General features: G+C 46.0%; 1 protein-coding gene across 1 annotated transcript in view; it reads left to right on the top strand.

Annotated features, from left to right (window-relative positions):
* Nucleotides 1-946: 946 nt before the first annotated feature.
* The window catches only part of LOC115173784 (retinoic acid receptor beta), a 124,736-nt gene continuing 108,233 nt past the window's right edge, over nucleotides 947-17,449 (top strand). Inside the window, exon 1 of the mRNA XM_029732180.1 lies at nucleotides 947-1,232. Within this exon, the coding sequence (XP_029588040.1) occupies nucleotides 989-1,232 (244 nt within the window). The 5' untranslated portion in view covers nucleotides 947-988. The remainder of the gene's footprint in view (nucleotides 1,233-17,449) is intronic.

The raw sequence follows: 17,449 nt of genomic DNA on the forward strand, positions 1-17,449 counted from the left end.
ACCTAAGACAGGGAAATTTTACTAGGATTAAATGTCAGGAATTGTGAAATTGAGTTTAAATGTATTTGGCTAAGGTGTATGTAAACTTTCCGACTTCAACTGTATATGCGTATGAGGGGCGTGGGTTGACCCATTAACATTGGTTTGAGAGAACATTCATTTTCTTTCACTAAAATCTCAGCTGTATCCTTTTAAATGAAAGCAGAACCACAAGTGGTTGAGAGAAATGGGAGGATGAAAAGTAGAGAAACCGAAAAGCGGAAGTATATGTGTATAAGGGTCCATTAATATTGTTTGGAGAGAACATTGGGGAGAGGCTTTTGTTGTTGTTGTTGCTGTGTGTTAATTCTGCTGCATTGGTTGGTATTGAACAGAAAAATAAACTCTCGCTATTCACCAGTCATACTATTCAATCATAGCATATTGGATGTACAGTATTATATATCGTTTTTTTCTAGGGCCCATAGGCAATTTGTCCAAGTAAGTACATTTAATAGGTTTTAACGCTTACATTGAGTGCACCTACTTTACAAACGTTTCAGTAGGAGTTTGATTCAATCAGTGCCATATGTACACAATAAGAGATTTTGCAGAAGAATAGTAATTTTCTACACGTGTTGTGTTTTCTACGCTGACTGTATTTCCTGTTACCTCTAACAGTTTTCCATAATTTCTGTGTCTCTATTCCAGATCCTTAGTGGATTAATGGTTAAACGGCTCGGACTGTGAATGAACCAGACGTGTGCCTCTATTCTCCATCATCATCCAGAATGCATCGTAGGAGAACCATGAAGGGGCTCGCCCCACAGACCCCAGCCCAGGAACAGTAACCTCCGTCTGGGTCCCACCCCACCCGGATGGCCTCCCAACCCCCCTGTGAGGCAGCTCGCCCCCGCCCAGCAGAGGAGCAGCCGAGGCTCTTGACCCCCATCTCTCCCCTCGCTCCAGCCGTAGCTCCAGCCCTCGCTCTGCTCTGTCCATCTCTGGAATGAAGACAGCCAGTAGGGCCAGGCCCCGCTCCCCTAGCCCCCGGCCCCGACCACCACGCTCCCCCAGCCCTGGCCCTCAGCTCGTCCAGATGAGACGCTACAGGCCTGGGGTTGGGGTGTACCCTTTCCTGTTCCCCTCGGTCATCAGCGCTCTGCCGCTGGCTAACCGGTCGGGTTCTCCCCCCGCTCCGAGACTGCAGGTTCAGCAGCCCTCCAGCAGCGTTAATACTCCATCGCCTGCAGGTGAGTCCTGTCTGCAGACTGCAGCGCAGGGTCCTGTCCGGTTTGGGGCTTTCAGTTAAGAAGCAGCCACTTAGGTAGAATGGATTGAGGTAGTTTAGATAGTTTAGTTGATTAAGTAGCTTTATATGCAAGCCCTCCTCAGCTTCTTCTAAATTATACATCAGTCTATTTTTCTGAATTCACTGGTAAACTAAAACACCCAATAAGGCCCGAGGAGGTGTGGTATATGGCCAATATACCACAGCTAAGGACTGTTCCTATGCACGATGCAACGCGGAGTGCCTGGACACAGCCCTTAGCCATGCTATATTGGCCATATACCACACCTCCTCGGGCCTTATTGCATAATTATCTACTTGCTGATATGTTTATCAGTCTGCCTGATTTCCTCTACACTCTCTTCTCGTTCAACTCATATACCACAAACCCACGAGGTGCCTTATTGCTACTATAAACTGGTTACCAACATAATTAGAGCAGTAAAAATACATGTTTTGTCATAGCAATGATATGGTCTGATATACCACGGCTGTCAGTATTCAGGGCTCGAACCACCCAGTTTATAATCCTGATTTAGACGCAGAGCCGTAGAGCAGCAGATTATATTCACACTGTAATTGGCCCCTAGTGTCTCTCTGCACCACACCGATGACACACAATCGGTTTCTGTGTGTGTGTGTGTGTGTGTGTGTGTGTGTGTGTGTGTGTGTGTGTGTGTGTGTGTGTGTGTGTGTGTGTGTGTGTGTGTGTGTGTGTGTGTGTGCGTGTGTGTGCGTGTGCGTGTGCGTGCATGCGAGCGTGGGTGGGTGGGTGGTTCAAAATATCACAGTTGCAGGAACATTTTGACAGTCAGTTTCCTTGCATTGTGTTCCCCACCTTTGTGCCACTGTTTCCTAAACCTTCTCCTCCACTCTGATCCTCTGAACCCACAACCCTGCTCCAACATTGACAACATCTGGCAGCTCCAGCAGCACCACCCCAGGGGGAAGCTCACTCTGCCAACCCAGAGAGGAGGCACTCTGAGGCAGCCTGAGCCCGCTCCTTTCTCCCTCTGGGGTGTGGAGCTCCAGTGAGCTCTGACTGTAGTGTAAATAATAATAACAGCATGGGAATGTCATGTCACTGCAATTATTTGGAGTTCATTCTCTTACTCTCTCCATCTCTCACTCTCCCTCTCTCACTTTTTCTTTATTTCTCTCTCCCTCTCACTTTCCATCTCTCTCTCTTTCTCAGTAGCTACATGTTCTGTTTGTCAAGCTGTTCATACTGTTACATTTATGCTAGCCAAACAAAGGCTTTTTAGACAACTGTTTATTCTCTTTATCTGTATTCAAATGTAATGGTCACCTGTGCAGAACTTGATAATTAAATCCTCAAAATGAATTATACAAATATGATTGAAAGCAGCATTATGTTATGTACTGGGACAGCAAGTTAGGAGATGTAGGCCTGTATGAAATTCATATAACATTCAAAGGTAAAGTCAATGGTCAGACAAAGTTGAGATGAAGAATGGGGCAACAACAAACATCAAACCATGAAAAATAGAGGACGTAACAGATAAAACAGCTCTAACTCTGGAGTCTTCCTTTATGTCAGTGATTGAAGCTCAAAAACAAAATGTTAGACACCGTTTGGAGAAAAATGAACATACACAACAACCTCTTTCTGATATAAAATGCGTCTGAACTTTTGACGTTGAGTGAAGTGAGATGAGGTTCTACTGTCATCAGTCTAGTTGTTTATTGCCAGACTCCCTTGGGAGGATCTCCAGATCGACATGTACTGTTGTTTGTACTCTTGTTTGGTGGTGGTCAGGTACTCCCTCTGGACCCCTTCTCTCTATCTCATGTACCCCTACACTAAACCTCCCCCTCTCTCTCTATCTCATGTACCCCTACACTAAACCTCCCCCTTTCTCTCTATCTCATGTACCCCTACACTACACTAAACCTCCCCCTCTCTCTCTATCTCGTGTACCCCTACACTAAACCTCCCCCTCTCTCTCTATCTCATGTACACCTACACTAAACCTCCCCCTCTCTCTCTATTTACATTTAAGTCATTTAGCAGACGCTCTTATCCAGAGCGACTTACAAATTGGTGCATTCACCTTATGATATCCAGTGGAACAACCACTTTACAATAGTGCATCTATATCTTTTTTTTTGGGAGGGGGGTTATTCCTTAAAGAGGTGGGGTTTCAGGAGTCTCCGGAAGGTGGTGATTGACTCCGCTGTCCTGGCGTCGTGAGGGAGCTTGTTCCACCATTTGGGGTGCCAGAGCAGCGAACAGTTTTGACTGGGCTGAGCGGGAACTGTGCTTCCGCAGAGGTAGGGAGGCGAGCAGGCCAGAGGTGGAGGAACGCAGTGCCCTTGTTTGGGTGTAGGGCCTGATCAGAGCCTGAAGGTACGGAGGTGCCGTTCCCCTCACAGCTCCGTAGGCAAGCACCATGGTCTTGTAGCAGATGCGAGCTTCAACTGGAAGCCAGTGGAGAGAGCGGAGGAGCGGGGTGACGTGAGAGAACTTGGGAAGGTTGAACACCAGACGGGCTGCGGCGTTCTGGATGAGTTGTAGGGGTTTAATGGCACAGGCAGGGAGCCCAGCCAACAGCGAGTTGCAGTAATCCAGACGGGAGATGACAAGTGCCTGGATTAGGACCTGCGCCGCTTCCTGTGTAAGGCAGGGTCGTACTCTGCGAATGTTGTAGAGCATGAACCTACAGGATCGGGTCACCGCCTTGATGTTAGCGGAGAACGACAGGGTGTTGTCCAGGGTCACGCCAAGGTTCTTAGCACTCTGGGAGGAGGACACAATGGAGTTGTCAACCGTGATGGCGAGATCATGGAACGGGCAGTCCTTCCCCGGGAGGAAGAGCAGCTCCGTCTTGCCGAGGTTCAGCTTGAGGTGGTGATCCGTCATCCACACTGATATGTCTGCCAGACATGCAGAGATGCGATTCGCCACCTGGTTATCAGAAGGGGGAAAGGAGAAGATTAATTGTGTGTCGTCTGCGTAGCAATGATAGGAGAGACCATGTGAGGATATGACAGAGCCAAGTGACCTGGTGTATAGCGAGAATAGGAGAGGGCCTAGAATTGAGCCCTGGCGGACACCAGTGGTGAGAGCACGTGGTGCGGAGACAGATTCTCGCCACGCCACCTGGTAGGAGCGACCTGTCAGGTAGGACGCAATCCAAGCGTGGGCCGCGCCGGAGATGCCCAACTCGGAGAGGGTGGAGAGGAGGATCTGATGGTTCACAGTATCAAAGGCAGCAGATAGGTCTAGAAGGATGAGAGCAGAGGAGAGAGAGTTAGCTTTAGCAGTGCGGAGAGCCTCCGTGACACAGAGAAGAGCAGTCTCAGTTGAATGACCAGTCTTGAAACCTGACTGATTTGGATCAAGAAGGTCATTCTGAGAGAGATAGCAAGAGAGCTGGCCAAGGACGGCACGTTCAAGAGTTTTGGAGAGAAAAGAAAGAAGGGATACTGGTCTGTAGTTGTTGACATCGTTGGGATCGAGTGTAGGTTTTTGAGAAGGGGTGCAACTCTCGCTCTCTTGAAGACGGAAGGGACGTAGCCAGCGGTCAAGGATGAGTTGATGAGCAAGGTGAGGTAAGGGAGAAGGTCTCCGGAAATGGTCTGGAGAAGAGAGGAGGGGATAGGGTCAAGCGGGCAGGTTGTTGGGCGGCCGGCCGTCACAAGTCGCAAGATTTCATCTGGAGAGAGAGGGGAGAAAGAGGTCAAAGCATAGGGTAGGGCAATGTGAGCAGGACCAGCGATGTCGTTTGACTTAACAAACAAGGATCGGATGTCGTCGATCTTCTTTTCAAAATGGTTGACGAAGTCATCCGCAGAGAGGGAGGAGGGGGGAGGGGGAGGAGGATTCAGGAGGGAGGAGAAGGTGGCAAAGAGCTTCCTAGGGTTAGAGGCAGATGCTTGGAATTTAGAGTGGTAGAAAGTGGCTTTAGCAGCAGAAACAGAGGAAGAAAATGTAGAAAGGAGGGAGTGAAAAGATGCCAGGTCTGCAGGGAGGCGAGTTTTCCTCCATTTCCGCTCGGCTGCCCGGAGCCCTGTCGAGGGAGCTCGCAATGAGTCGTCAAGCCACAGAGCAGGAGGGGAGGAGGATAGGGGACATAGAGAGTCAAAGGATGCAGAAAGGGAGGAGAGGAGGGTTGAGGAGGCAGAATCAGGAGATTGGTTGGAGAAGGATTGAGCAGAGGGAAGAGATGATAGGATGGAAGAGGAGAGAGTGGCGGGAGAGAGAGAGCGAAGGTTGTGACGGCGCAATACCATCTGAGTAGGGGCAGAGTGAGTAGTGTTCGAGGAGAGCGAGAGTGAAAAGGATACAAGGTAGTGGTCGGAGACTTGGAGGGGAGTTGCAGTGAGATTAGTAGAAGAACAGCATCTAGTAAAGATGAGGTCAAGCGTATTGCCTGCCTTGTGAGTATGGGGGGACGGTGAGAGGGTGAGGTTAAAAGAGGAGAGGAGTGGAAAGAAGGAGGCAGAGAGAAATGAGTCAAAGGTAGACGTAGGGAGGTTAAAGTCACCCAGAACTGTGAGGGGTGAGCCATCCTCAGGAAAGGAACTTATGAAGGCGTCAAGCTCATTGATGAACTCTCCCCTATCTCATGTACCTCTACACTACACTAAACCTCCCCCTCCCCCTCTCTCTCTATCTCATGTACCCCTACACTACACTAAACCTCCCCCTCTCTCTCTATCTCATGTACCCCTACACTACACTAAACCTCCCCCTCTCTCTATCTCATGTACCCCTACACTAAACCTCCCCCTCCCCCTCTCTCTCTATCTCATGTACCTCTACACTACACTAAACCTCCCCCTCTCTATCTATCTCATGTACCCCTACACTTCACTAAACCTCCCCCTCTCCCTCTATCTCATGTACCCCTACACTAAACCTCCCCCTCTCTCTCTATCTCATGTACCCCTACACTAAACCTCCCCATCTCTCTATCTCATGTACCCCTACACTACACTAAACCTCTCTCTCTATCTCATGTACCCCTACACTACACTAAACCTCCCCCTATCTCTATCTCATGTACCCCTACACTGCACTAAACCTCCCCCTCTCTCTATCTCATGTACCCCTACACTAAACCTCCCTCTCTCTCTATCTCATGTACCCCTACACTAAACCTCCCCATCTCTCTATCTCATGTACCCCTACACTACACTAAACCTCTCTCTCTATCTCAATAACCCCTACACTACACTAAACCTCCCCCTCTCTCTAGCTCATGTACCCCTACACTAAACCTCCCCTCTCGGTCTATCTCATGTACCCCTACACTAAACCTCCCCTCTCGCCCAATGTCATGTACCCTTACACTAAACCTCCCCCTCTCTCTATCTCATGTACCTCTACACTAAACCTCCCTCTCTCTCTATCTCATGTACCCCATACACTACACTAAACCTCCCCCTCTCTCTATCTCATGTACCCCTACACTAAACCTCCCCCTCTCTCTTTATCTCATGTACCCCTACACTACACTAAAATCCCCCTATCTCTATCTCATGTACCCCTACACTGCACTAAATCTCCCCCTCTCTCTATCTCATGTACCCCTACACTAAACCTCCCTCTCTCTCTAGCTCATGTACCCCTACACTAAACCTCCCTCTCTCTCTATCTCATGTACCCCTACACTTCACTAAACCTCCCCCTCTCTCTATCTCATGTACCCCTACACTAAACCTCCCCCTCTCTCTCTATCTCATGTACCCCTACACTACACTAAAATCCCCCTATCTCTATCTCATGTACCCCTACACTAAACCTCCCTCTCTCTCTAGCTCATGTACCCCTACACTAAACCTCCCCCTCTCTCTCTATCTCATGTACCCCTACACTACACTAAACCTCCCACTCTCTCTCTATCTCATGTACCCCTACACTAAACCTCCCTCTCTCTCTAGCTCATGTACCCCTACACTAAACCTCCCCCTCTCTCTCTATCTCATGTACCCCTACACTACACTAAACCTCTCTCTCTATCTCATGTACCCCTACACTACACTAAACCTCCCCCTCTCTCTATCTCATCTACCCCTACACTAAACCTCCCCCTCCCCCTCTCTCTATCTCATCTACCCCTACACTAAACCTCCCCCTCCCCCTCTCTCTCTATCTCATGTACCTCTACACTACACTAAACCTCCCCCTCTCTATCTATCTCATGTACCCCTACACTACACTAAACCTCCCCTCTCGGTCTATCTCATGTACCCCTACACTAAACCTCCCCTCTCGCTCTATCTCATGTACCCCTACACTAAACCTCCCCCTCTCTCTATCTCATGTACCTCTACACTAAACCTCCCTCTCTCTCTATCTAATGTACCCCATACACTACACTAAACCTCCCCCTCTCTCTATCTCATGTACCCCTACACTCCACTAAACCTCCCCCTCTCTCTATCTCATGTACCCCTACACTAAACCTCCCCTCTATCTCATGTACCCCTACACTCCACTAAACCTCCCCCTCTCTCTATCTCATGTACCCCTACACTAAACCTCCCCTCTCTATCTCATGTAACCCTACACTACACTAAACCTCCCCCTTTCTCTCTATCTCTCAGTGGGTGTTTGCAAGGAATTCCTCTCCTCACTCCACACCCTAGGGAGCTCCAATGACACAGTCAAGATCAGAAGTGTGAGTGGAGTATAGAGAGAGATCATAGTCAAACCAACTCACATAGACACTTTCCCTTTTAGAGGTTTTTTTCTCCAATTTCCTTTATTTTGTCAGCTATCTGTCCTTTATTTTACCAGGTAAGTTAATTGAGAACAAAATATACACACTTGTCCATGCTCTTGTACGCTAAATCATGTATTGCTTCAGGATGGATTGAGTTCGGTGTTAAAATGTGGCTATTGATACTGTAGCCTGGTGGAACCGCTATGGGCTTCAGTATGGTTTAAAAACAAGACAATTCTCAGCATGTTAAAGGCGGAGGTCTGGATCCTGTCTTCTCCAACATTATATACTGCTCAAAAAAATAAAGGGAACACTTAAACAACACAATGTAACTCCAAGTCAATCACACTTCTGTGAAATCAAACTGTCCACTTAGGAAGCAACACTGATTGACAATACATTTCACATGCTGTTGTGCAAATGGAAGAGACAACAGGTGGAAATTATAGGCAATTAGCAAGACACCCCCAATAAAGGAGTGGTTCTGCAGGTGGTGACCACAGACCACAGACCACAGACCTATGCTTCCTGGCTGATGTTTTGGTCACTTTTGAATGCTGGCGGTGCTTTCACTCTAGTGGTAGCATGAGACGGAGTCTACAACCCACACAAGTGGCTCAGGTAGTGCAGCTCATCCAGGATGGCACATCAATGCGAGCTGTGGCAAGAAGGTTTGCTGTGTCTGTCAGCGTAGTGTCCAGAGCATGGAGGCGCTACCAGGAGACAGGCCAGTACATCAGGAGACGTGGAGGAGGCCGTAGGAGGGCAACAACCCAGCAGCAGGACCGCTACCTCCGCCTTTGTGCAAGGAGGAGAAGGAGGAGCACTGCCAGAGCCCTGCAAAATGACCTCCAGCAGGCCACAAATGTGCATGTGTCTGCTCAAACGGTAAGAAACAGACTCCATGAGGGTGGTATGAGGGCCCGACGTCCACAGGTGGGGGTTGTGCTTACAGCCCAACACCGTGCAGGACGTTTGGCATTTGCCAGAGAACACCAAGATTGGCAAATTCGCCACTGGCGCCCTGTGCTCTTCACAGATGAAAGCAGGTTCACACTGAGCACATGTGACAGACGTGACAGAGTCTGGAGATGCCGTGGAGAACGTTCTGCTGCCTGCAACATCCTCCAGCATGACTGGTTTGGCGGTGGGTAAGTCATGGTGTGGGGTGGCATTTCTTTGGGGGGCCGCACAGCCCTCCATGTGCTCGCCAGAGGTAGCCTGACTGCCATTAAGTACCGAGATGAGATCTTCAGACCCCTTGTGAGACCATATGCTGGTGCGGTTGGCCCTGGGTTCCTCCTAATGCAAGACAATGCTAGACCTCATGTGGCTGGAGTGTGTCAGCAGTTCATCATGTTCATCATCATTTCATCATGAGACATCATGTCTCGCTCCATCCACCAACGCCACGTTGCACCACAGACTGTCCAGGAGTTGGCGGATGCTTTAGTCTAGGTCTGGGAGGAGATCCCTCAGGAGACCATCCGCCACCTCATCAGGAGCATGCCCAGGTGTTGTAGGGAGGTCATACAGGCACGTGGAGGCCACACACACTACTGAGCCTCATTTTGACTTGTTTTAAGGACATTACATCAAAGTTGGATCAGCCTGTAGTGTGGTTTTCCACTTTAATTTTGAGTGTGACTCCAAATCCAGACCTCCATGGGTTGATAAATTGGATTTCCATTGATTATTTTTGTGTGATTTTGTTGTCAGCACATTCAACTATGTAAAGAAAAAAGTATTTAATAAGATTATTTCATTCATTCAGATCTAGGATGTGTTATTTTAGTGTTCCCTTTATTTTTTTGAGCAGTGTATTTTCTACCTCTCTTTATGTCTGTCAGAGTTTCCTTGCTCTGGGCACTTTCTCTCTCTCTCCATCCCTCCATCTCTCCATCCCCACTCCACCAGGCTGACAAGTGGGTTACCTTATCTCTCTCACTCTCCGTCTATTTACTTTCTTATTCAACTGAAAGCTCTATCTTCTGAAGTGCACCAGAACACCTATTGGTTGTTGACCTTGACTGTTTGGAAAGGGTTTTGTCACACTGCGGTAGTCTTTGTGCTACTAATAGTTGGGGTCTTGGGACACAGTCGGTTACTACAGGTATTTCACATATACAAGTTACTTTTCTCATGAGATGGTGTTTGCACGGGGGGGGGGGGGGGGGGGGGCATGAGCTCTGCGGGTCCCCCAACCCCCCCAAAATAGTACATTTCTCTCTGCCTTATGGCAAAATGTGAAGAATAGAATGAGATTAGCTATAACACGGGGGCGCCTCACAAAACTGCTGTACGCCACTAAGTAGAATAAAGTGGTAATAGCCCAAGGAATAAGTATGACAATCAGTTAACATTGAGAAATGCTCAAGGTTAAAGAAGCATTTTGAAAAGGAGATTTAATCAAGTTGAAGAATGCCTCGACACTGGCAATTCATAGTTCAATCATCTAAGCCATGTGTTGAGTTACTTTTCAAATCAATGTTTTCTAGATTAGAAAGTGCATGAACAAAATACACTTTGTGATGCTATTACAAAAGAGGGCCTTTTTAAAGGATATTATCTTTTCTTCAGACAAATTAAAAGGCTTTAATTTTCTTATAAAAAAATGTCCCTACACAGCGACCTCTGGCAACATTATATCCTTCCATCACGGTTTCCGTCCTTGATGGACTCCTGGCCCTGAATTCATAAAGCGTTTCAGAGTATAATGAATAAGGTTAAATGGACATATAGGACCTGATCCTAGTACTCCTACACTGGGATGCTTTATGTTCAGGGCCCTGGGCCTGTAGCTGTGATCTTACTCCTTGACTGAAGCCTCCACTGACTCCTCTGACTCACTGCTTTGACTCTCTTGATTAACACGTCCTTCTGTGTGACTGTCTTGCCTTCTCTTGTCTGATCAGGGCCCCGGGCCTGTGGCTATGCTCTGTGATCTCTCTCCCAGAGACTCAAGCCTCCTTGACTCCTCTGACTCATTGCTTTGGCTCAATTAAAACACCCTGCCACAGTCAGTTTAAAGTAGCCAGACTCCAGACTCTAGCTAGGATGACTCATTCACCCAGAGACTTGTGTGTGTGTGTGTGTGTGTGTGTGTGTGTGTGTGTGTGTGTGTGTGTGTGTGTGTGTGTGTGTGTGTGTGTGTGTGTGTGTGTGTGTGTGTGTGTGTGTGTGTGTGTGTGTGTGTGTGTGTGTGTGTCAGACAGAAATACTGTGCATAACTCATAATCTATTTACATTCAGAAGAAGCCTGCTCAACTCTGTGTTTCACCATAATGGAGTACATCTGCACAGCACAGTCGCTCACACACACACAGATGCAGGAGTCTCTTTGAGTGCCTCACGCAGTGCCAGGCCCTCCACACACATGCACAGTCTTGTATAACTAACCTTGTACAGACACACAATTCAGTCCCATTCAGACACACAATTCAGTCCCCTTCCATAAACCCTAACCCAAACCCTAACCTTAACCCTAAAACCTAACCCTAACCCTAAGCCTAACCCTAGTTCGTAACCGTAACCCTAAAATTAACCCTAGCTGCTAACCCTAACCCTAATTTTAACCCTAACACTAATTCTAATGTTTGTTTGTTTACTATTCTAGTGGGGACTTTGTCCACACACACACACACACACACACACACGGGCAGAGCATGAATAATGTAAAGTTCTCTCATTACACCGCCGTGCGCTACAGCTAGCTAACCCTCTGTATTGAAAATCAATGCGCTCTGAAGTTACTGCAGATGGCCGTGAGTAGAGAGAGAGAGAGAGAGAGAGAGAAGGAAGGAAGGAAGGAAGAGAGATCTAGAGATAGCTGAATAGGGAGAACACAATGTCTGAACACACCAACAGAGAACAGTGTCCAGGTGGTTCTTCCTTCACCTTGTAGAAGAAACTCTTGCTCCTTTGCGTCAACTATTGTTGTCTGTCTGTTTGCACAAGGCTCTTACTCAGCCTCAGTAGGCAAACACAACAGGCTAGACCAGTTCAGTTCTCTGCAAACAGAACACACTAGCTTCTCTTGAGAGAACAGAACAGCTGTGGTCATAATGCTCTGTGTGTGCAGTGATTGTATGTACACTACCATTCTTTCCTCATGAAGCTGGTTGAGAGAATGTGCAAAGCTGTCATCAAGGCAAAGGGTGGCTACTTTGAAGAATCTCAAATATAAAATATATTTGGATTTGTTTAACACTTTTTTGGTAACTACATGATTCCATATGTGTTATTTCATAGTTTTGATGTCTTCACTATTATTCTACAATGTAGAAAATAGTAAAAATAAAGAAAAACCCTTGAATGAGTAGGTGTGTCCTAACTTTTGGCTGGTACTGTAAGTATTCAGACCCTTTGCTATGAGACTCGAACTTGAGCTCAGGTGCATTCTGTTTCCATTGATCACCCTTGAGATGTTTCTACAACTTGATTGGAGTCCACCTGTGGTAAATTCTATTAATTGGACATGATTTGGAAAGGCACACACCTGTCTATATAAGGTCCCATAGTTGACAGAGCTGGCCGCAAAGTCAGTTAAGAACAAATTCTTATTTACAATGACGGCCTACCCCGGCCAAACCTGGACGATGCTGGACCAATTGTGTGCCGCCCTATGGGACTCCCAATCATGGTCGGATGTGATACACCCTGGAATCGAACCAGGGACCGTAGTGACACCTCTTGCACTGAGATGTAGTGCCTTTTTAAAACAATTTAATCCATTTTAGAATAAGGTTGTAACGTAACAAAATGTGGAAAAAGTAAAGCATTCTGAATACTTTCTGAATGCACTATATATATATATATATATATATATATATATATATATATATATATATATATATATATATATATATATATATATAGTGCATTCAGAAAATAGTAACACCCAGCGGGAAAAAATATATATATAGTGCATTCAGAAAATAGTAACACCCAGCGGGAAAAAAAAAAAAAAAAAATATATATATATATATATATATATATTTTTTTTTTTTCCCGCTGGGTGTTACTATTTTATACATTAACCCTTTTGAGAGTCTATAGACTGTTTCTCTATGCAGCCCTAGCGGTACACTATATATACAGAAGTATGTGGACACCCCTTAAAATTGGTGAATTCGGCTATTTCAGCCACACCCGTTGCTGATAGGTGTATAAAATCGAGAACACAGCTATGCAATCTCCATAAACAAACATTGGCATTAGAGTGGCCTTACTGAAGAGCTCAGGGACTTTCAACTTGGCTCTGTCATAGGATGCCATCTTTCCAACAAGTCAGTTCATCAAATTTCTGCCCTGCTAGAGCTGCCTCGGTCAACTGTAAGTGCTCTTATTGTGAAGTGGAAATGTCTAGAAGCGAAACAGGCTCAGACGCGAATTGGTAGGCCAAACAAGCTCACAGAACAAGACCGTTGAGTGCTTAATCGCGATGCAAGTAATAATCAGCTGTCCTCGATTGCAACACTCACTACCGAGTTCCAAACTGCCTCTGGAAGCAACAATCGCACAATAACTGTTTGTCGGAGCTTAATGAAATGGGTTTCCATGGCCGAGCAGCTGCATGCCAAGCATCACCATACTCAATGCCAAGCATCGGCTGGAGTGGTATAAAACTCGACGCCATTGGACTCTGGAGCAGTGAAAACACATTCTCTGGAGTGATGAATCACGCTTCATCATCTGACAGTCCGATGGACGAATCTGGGTATGGCGGATGCCAGGAGAACGCTAATTGCCCAAATGCATTGTGCCAACTGTAAAGTTTGGTGGAGGAGGAGTAATGGTCTGGGGCTGTTTTTCATGGTTCAGGCTAGGCCCCTTAGTTCCAGTGAAGGGAAATCTTAACTAGAGGTCGACCGATTATGATTTTTCACTGCCGATACCGATTATTGGAGGGCCAAGAAAAGCCGAAGCCCGATTAATCGGCCGATTTTTATATATATATTTGTAATAATGACAATTACAACAATACTGAATGAACACTAAATTTAACTTAATATAATACATCAATGAAATCAATTTAGTCTCAAATAAATAATGAAACATGTTCAATTTGGTTTAAATAATGCAAAAACTAAGTGTTGGAGAAGAAAGTAAAAGTACAATATGTGCCATGTAAAAAAGCTAACGCTTAAGTTCCTTGCTCAGAACATGAGAACATCTGAAAGCTGGTGGTTCCTTTTAACATGAGTCTTCAATATTCCCAGGTAAGAAGTTTTAGGTTGTAGTTATTATAGGACTATTTCTCTCTATACCATTTGTATTTCATAGACCTTTGACTATTGGATGTTCTAATAGGTACTTTAGTATTGCCAGCCTAATCTCGGGAGTTGATAGGCTTGAAGTCATAAACAGCTCAATGCTTGAAGCAGAGTGAAGAGCTGCTGGAAATTGCAGTAAAGTGTTGTTTGAATGAATGCTTACGAGCCTGCTGCTGCCTACCACCGCTCAGTCAGACTGCTCTATCAAATCATAGACTTAATTATAATATAATAACCCACAGAAATACGAGCCTTAGTTCAAAAATATGGTCAAATCCGGAAGCTATAATTTCAAAAACAAAACGTTTATTTTTTCTGTGAAATACGGAACCGTTTCATATTTTATCTAACGGGTGGCATCCCAAAGTCTAAATATTGCTGTTACATTACACAACCTTCAATGTTATGTCATAATTATGTACAATTCTGGCAAATTAATTATGGTCTTTGTTAGGAAGAATATACCCTGACTCTGCATGCACAGAACGCAAGAGAAGTGACACAATCTTTCTAGTTATAAGAAATTCATGTTAGCAGGCAATATTAACTAAACATGCAGGTTTAAAAATATATACTTGTGTATTGATTTTAAGAAAGGCAATGATGTTTATGGTTAGGTACACATTGGTGCAACGACAGTGCTTTTTTCGCGAATGCGCTTGTTAAATCACCCGTTTGACGAAGTAGGCTGTGATTCAATGATAAATTAACAGGCACGGCATCAATTATACGCAACGCAGGACAAGCTAGATGAACTAGTAATATCATCAACCATGTCTAGTTAACTAGTGATTATGTTAAGATTGATTGTTTTTTATAAGATACGTTTAATGCTAGCTAGCATTTTACCTTGGCTCCTTGCTGCACTCGCATAACAGGTAGTCAGCCTGCCACGCAGTCTCCTCGTGGAGTGCAATGTAATCGGCCATAATCGGTGCCTAAAAATGCAGATTACCGATTGTTATGAAAACTTGAAATCGGCCCTAATTAATTGGCCATTCCGATTAATCGGTCGACATCTAATCTTAACGCTGCAGCACACAAGGATATTCTAGATGATTCTGTGCTTCCAACTTTGTGGCAACAGTTTGGGGCAGGCCCTTTTCTGTTTCAGTATGACAATCCCCTCGTGCACAAATCGAGGTCCATACAGAAATGGTTTGTCAAGGTCGGTGTGAAAGAACTTGACTGGCCTGCACAGAGCCCTGACCTCAACCCCATCAAACACCTTTGGGATGAATTAGAACGCTGACTGCGAGCCAGGCCTAATCGCCCAACATCAGTGCCTGACCTCACTAATGCTCTTGTGGCTGAATGGAAGCATGTCCCCGCAGCAATGTTCCAACATCTAGTGGAAAGCCTTCCCAGAAGAGTGGAGGCTGTTATAGCAGCAAAGGGGGGACCAACTCCATATTAATTCCCATGATTTTGGAATGAGATGTTCGACAAGCAGGTGTCCTCACACAGACCGGACAGTCTGCTCACACACACACATCTGACAGACTTCTGGCTCGGGCTAATGAGGGGGGCTCCGTCTTTTCACTCTCTGAGTCTCGGCCATCAATCTGCTCTGTTCACCACTTGTCAAGTGACATCAACTTGTTATTTTTTATTCATCGTTAAACTTCACTGACAGGGGTACTGTAAATGATAGCTAACGTGATAAATTCATAAACATAAGATGTGATGAACATTTCAAAACTCAATAAATAAACTGAATATGAATGGGGAGCAACAAGCTTTCAGTCCCTCCACAGATAAATCCTCTGTGTGATTTATATTGCTACTGTATAATGACAGAGCCTTAACATCTCTCTAAAGCCATGTAAATAAACACATTGGAGATTCCTGGCGAGGTGTATTCCTGCTTCCTCTACGGTTGGTTAATGTAACATTGTTGTCAACAAAACAGGACATAATTAGTTGTATTTCTCATGGACACCCCATCATCTCATTCGTCAGAAAACAAGTCTCAAACTCATTGGAGTTTCCTGGTGTGTAGCGTTGGCTTCCTGAACTGTTGGTTATCAGATGTTGTATTTCTCTCTACAACACTGACACCAGTATGGTCTCATTAGTCTCTCAGTGTTAATGGTGTCAGTTAGTAAAACAAGCTGTGTCAGTGTTAATCTATAGCTCCTAACCCTGGCCTGTCCTGGCCTGTCCTCTCACTAGGATCTCCATGGTTACCACACATAAATCATTAAAATGGACTCTTTTGTCCGTTCGTTATTAGGCACAACATGCATGCATACAAAAGCCCTAACTATTCTCTGAATGGACGTTAATTGAAAGCCGGCACTTTTTGAGGGCAGTATTCTTATTCTGGCCCTGTAGCAGCTTGTCTGCCTGTCCCACCTCAGATTTATGACCCCTTGAAGATGAGACCATGAAAAAGCATGTATTGAGTGACTCGCGGTTACAAAGTTGTGTGTGTGAGAGAGAGACAGACAGACAGAGAGAAAGAGAGAGGCCTGCTGTTACAAAGCAGTCCGGAGAGGAAAGGGAGCATCACATGTGTGGTGGTAGGTGGGTGGAGGAGCGGGTTCTACCCATAAGGGTATATTTCATCAGGGAAGGAGGAGGAAAGGGAGCATCACATGTGTGGTGGTAGGTGGGTGGAGGAGCTGGTTCTACCCATAAGGGTATATTTCATCAGGGAAGGAGGAGGAAAGGGAGCATCACATGTGTGGTGGTAGGTGGGTGGAGGAGCGGGTTCTACCCATAAGGGTATATTTCATCAGGGAAGGAGGAGGAAAGGGAGCATCACATGTGTGGTGGTAGGTGGGTGGAGGAGCGGGTTCTACCCATAAGGGTATATTTCATCAGGGAAGGAGGAGGAAAGGGAGCATCACATGTGTGGTGGTAGGTGGGTGGAGGAGCGGGTTCTACCCATAAGGGTATATTTCATCAGGGAAGGAGGAGGAAAGGGAGCATCACATGTGTGGTGGTAGGTGGGTGGAGGAGCGGGTTCTACCCATAAGGGTATATTTCATCAGGGAAGGAGGAGGAAAGGGAGCATCACATGTGTGGTGGTAGGTGGGTGGAGGAGCGGGTTCTACCCATAAGGGTATATTTCATCAGGGAAGGAGGAGGAAAGGGAGCATCACATGTGTGGTGGTAGGTGGGTGGAGGAGCGGGTTCTACCCATAAGGGTATATTTCATCAGGGAAGGAGGAGGAAAGGGAGCATCACATGTGTGGTGGTAG

Source organism: Salmo trutta, chromosome 34 (assembly GCF_901001165.1).
Source record: "Salmo trutta chromosome 34, fSalTru1.1, whole genome shotgun sequence".
NCBI lineage: Eukaryota > Metazoa > Chordata > Actinopteri > Salmoniformes > Salmonidae > Salmo > Salmo trutta.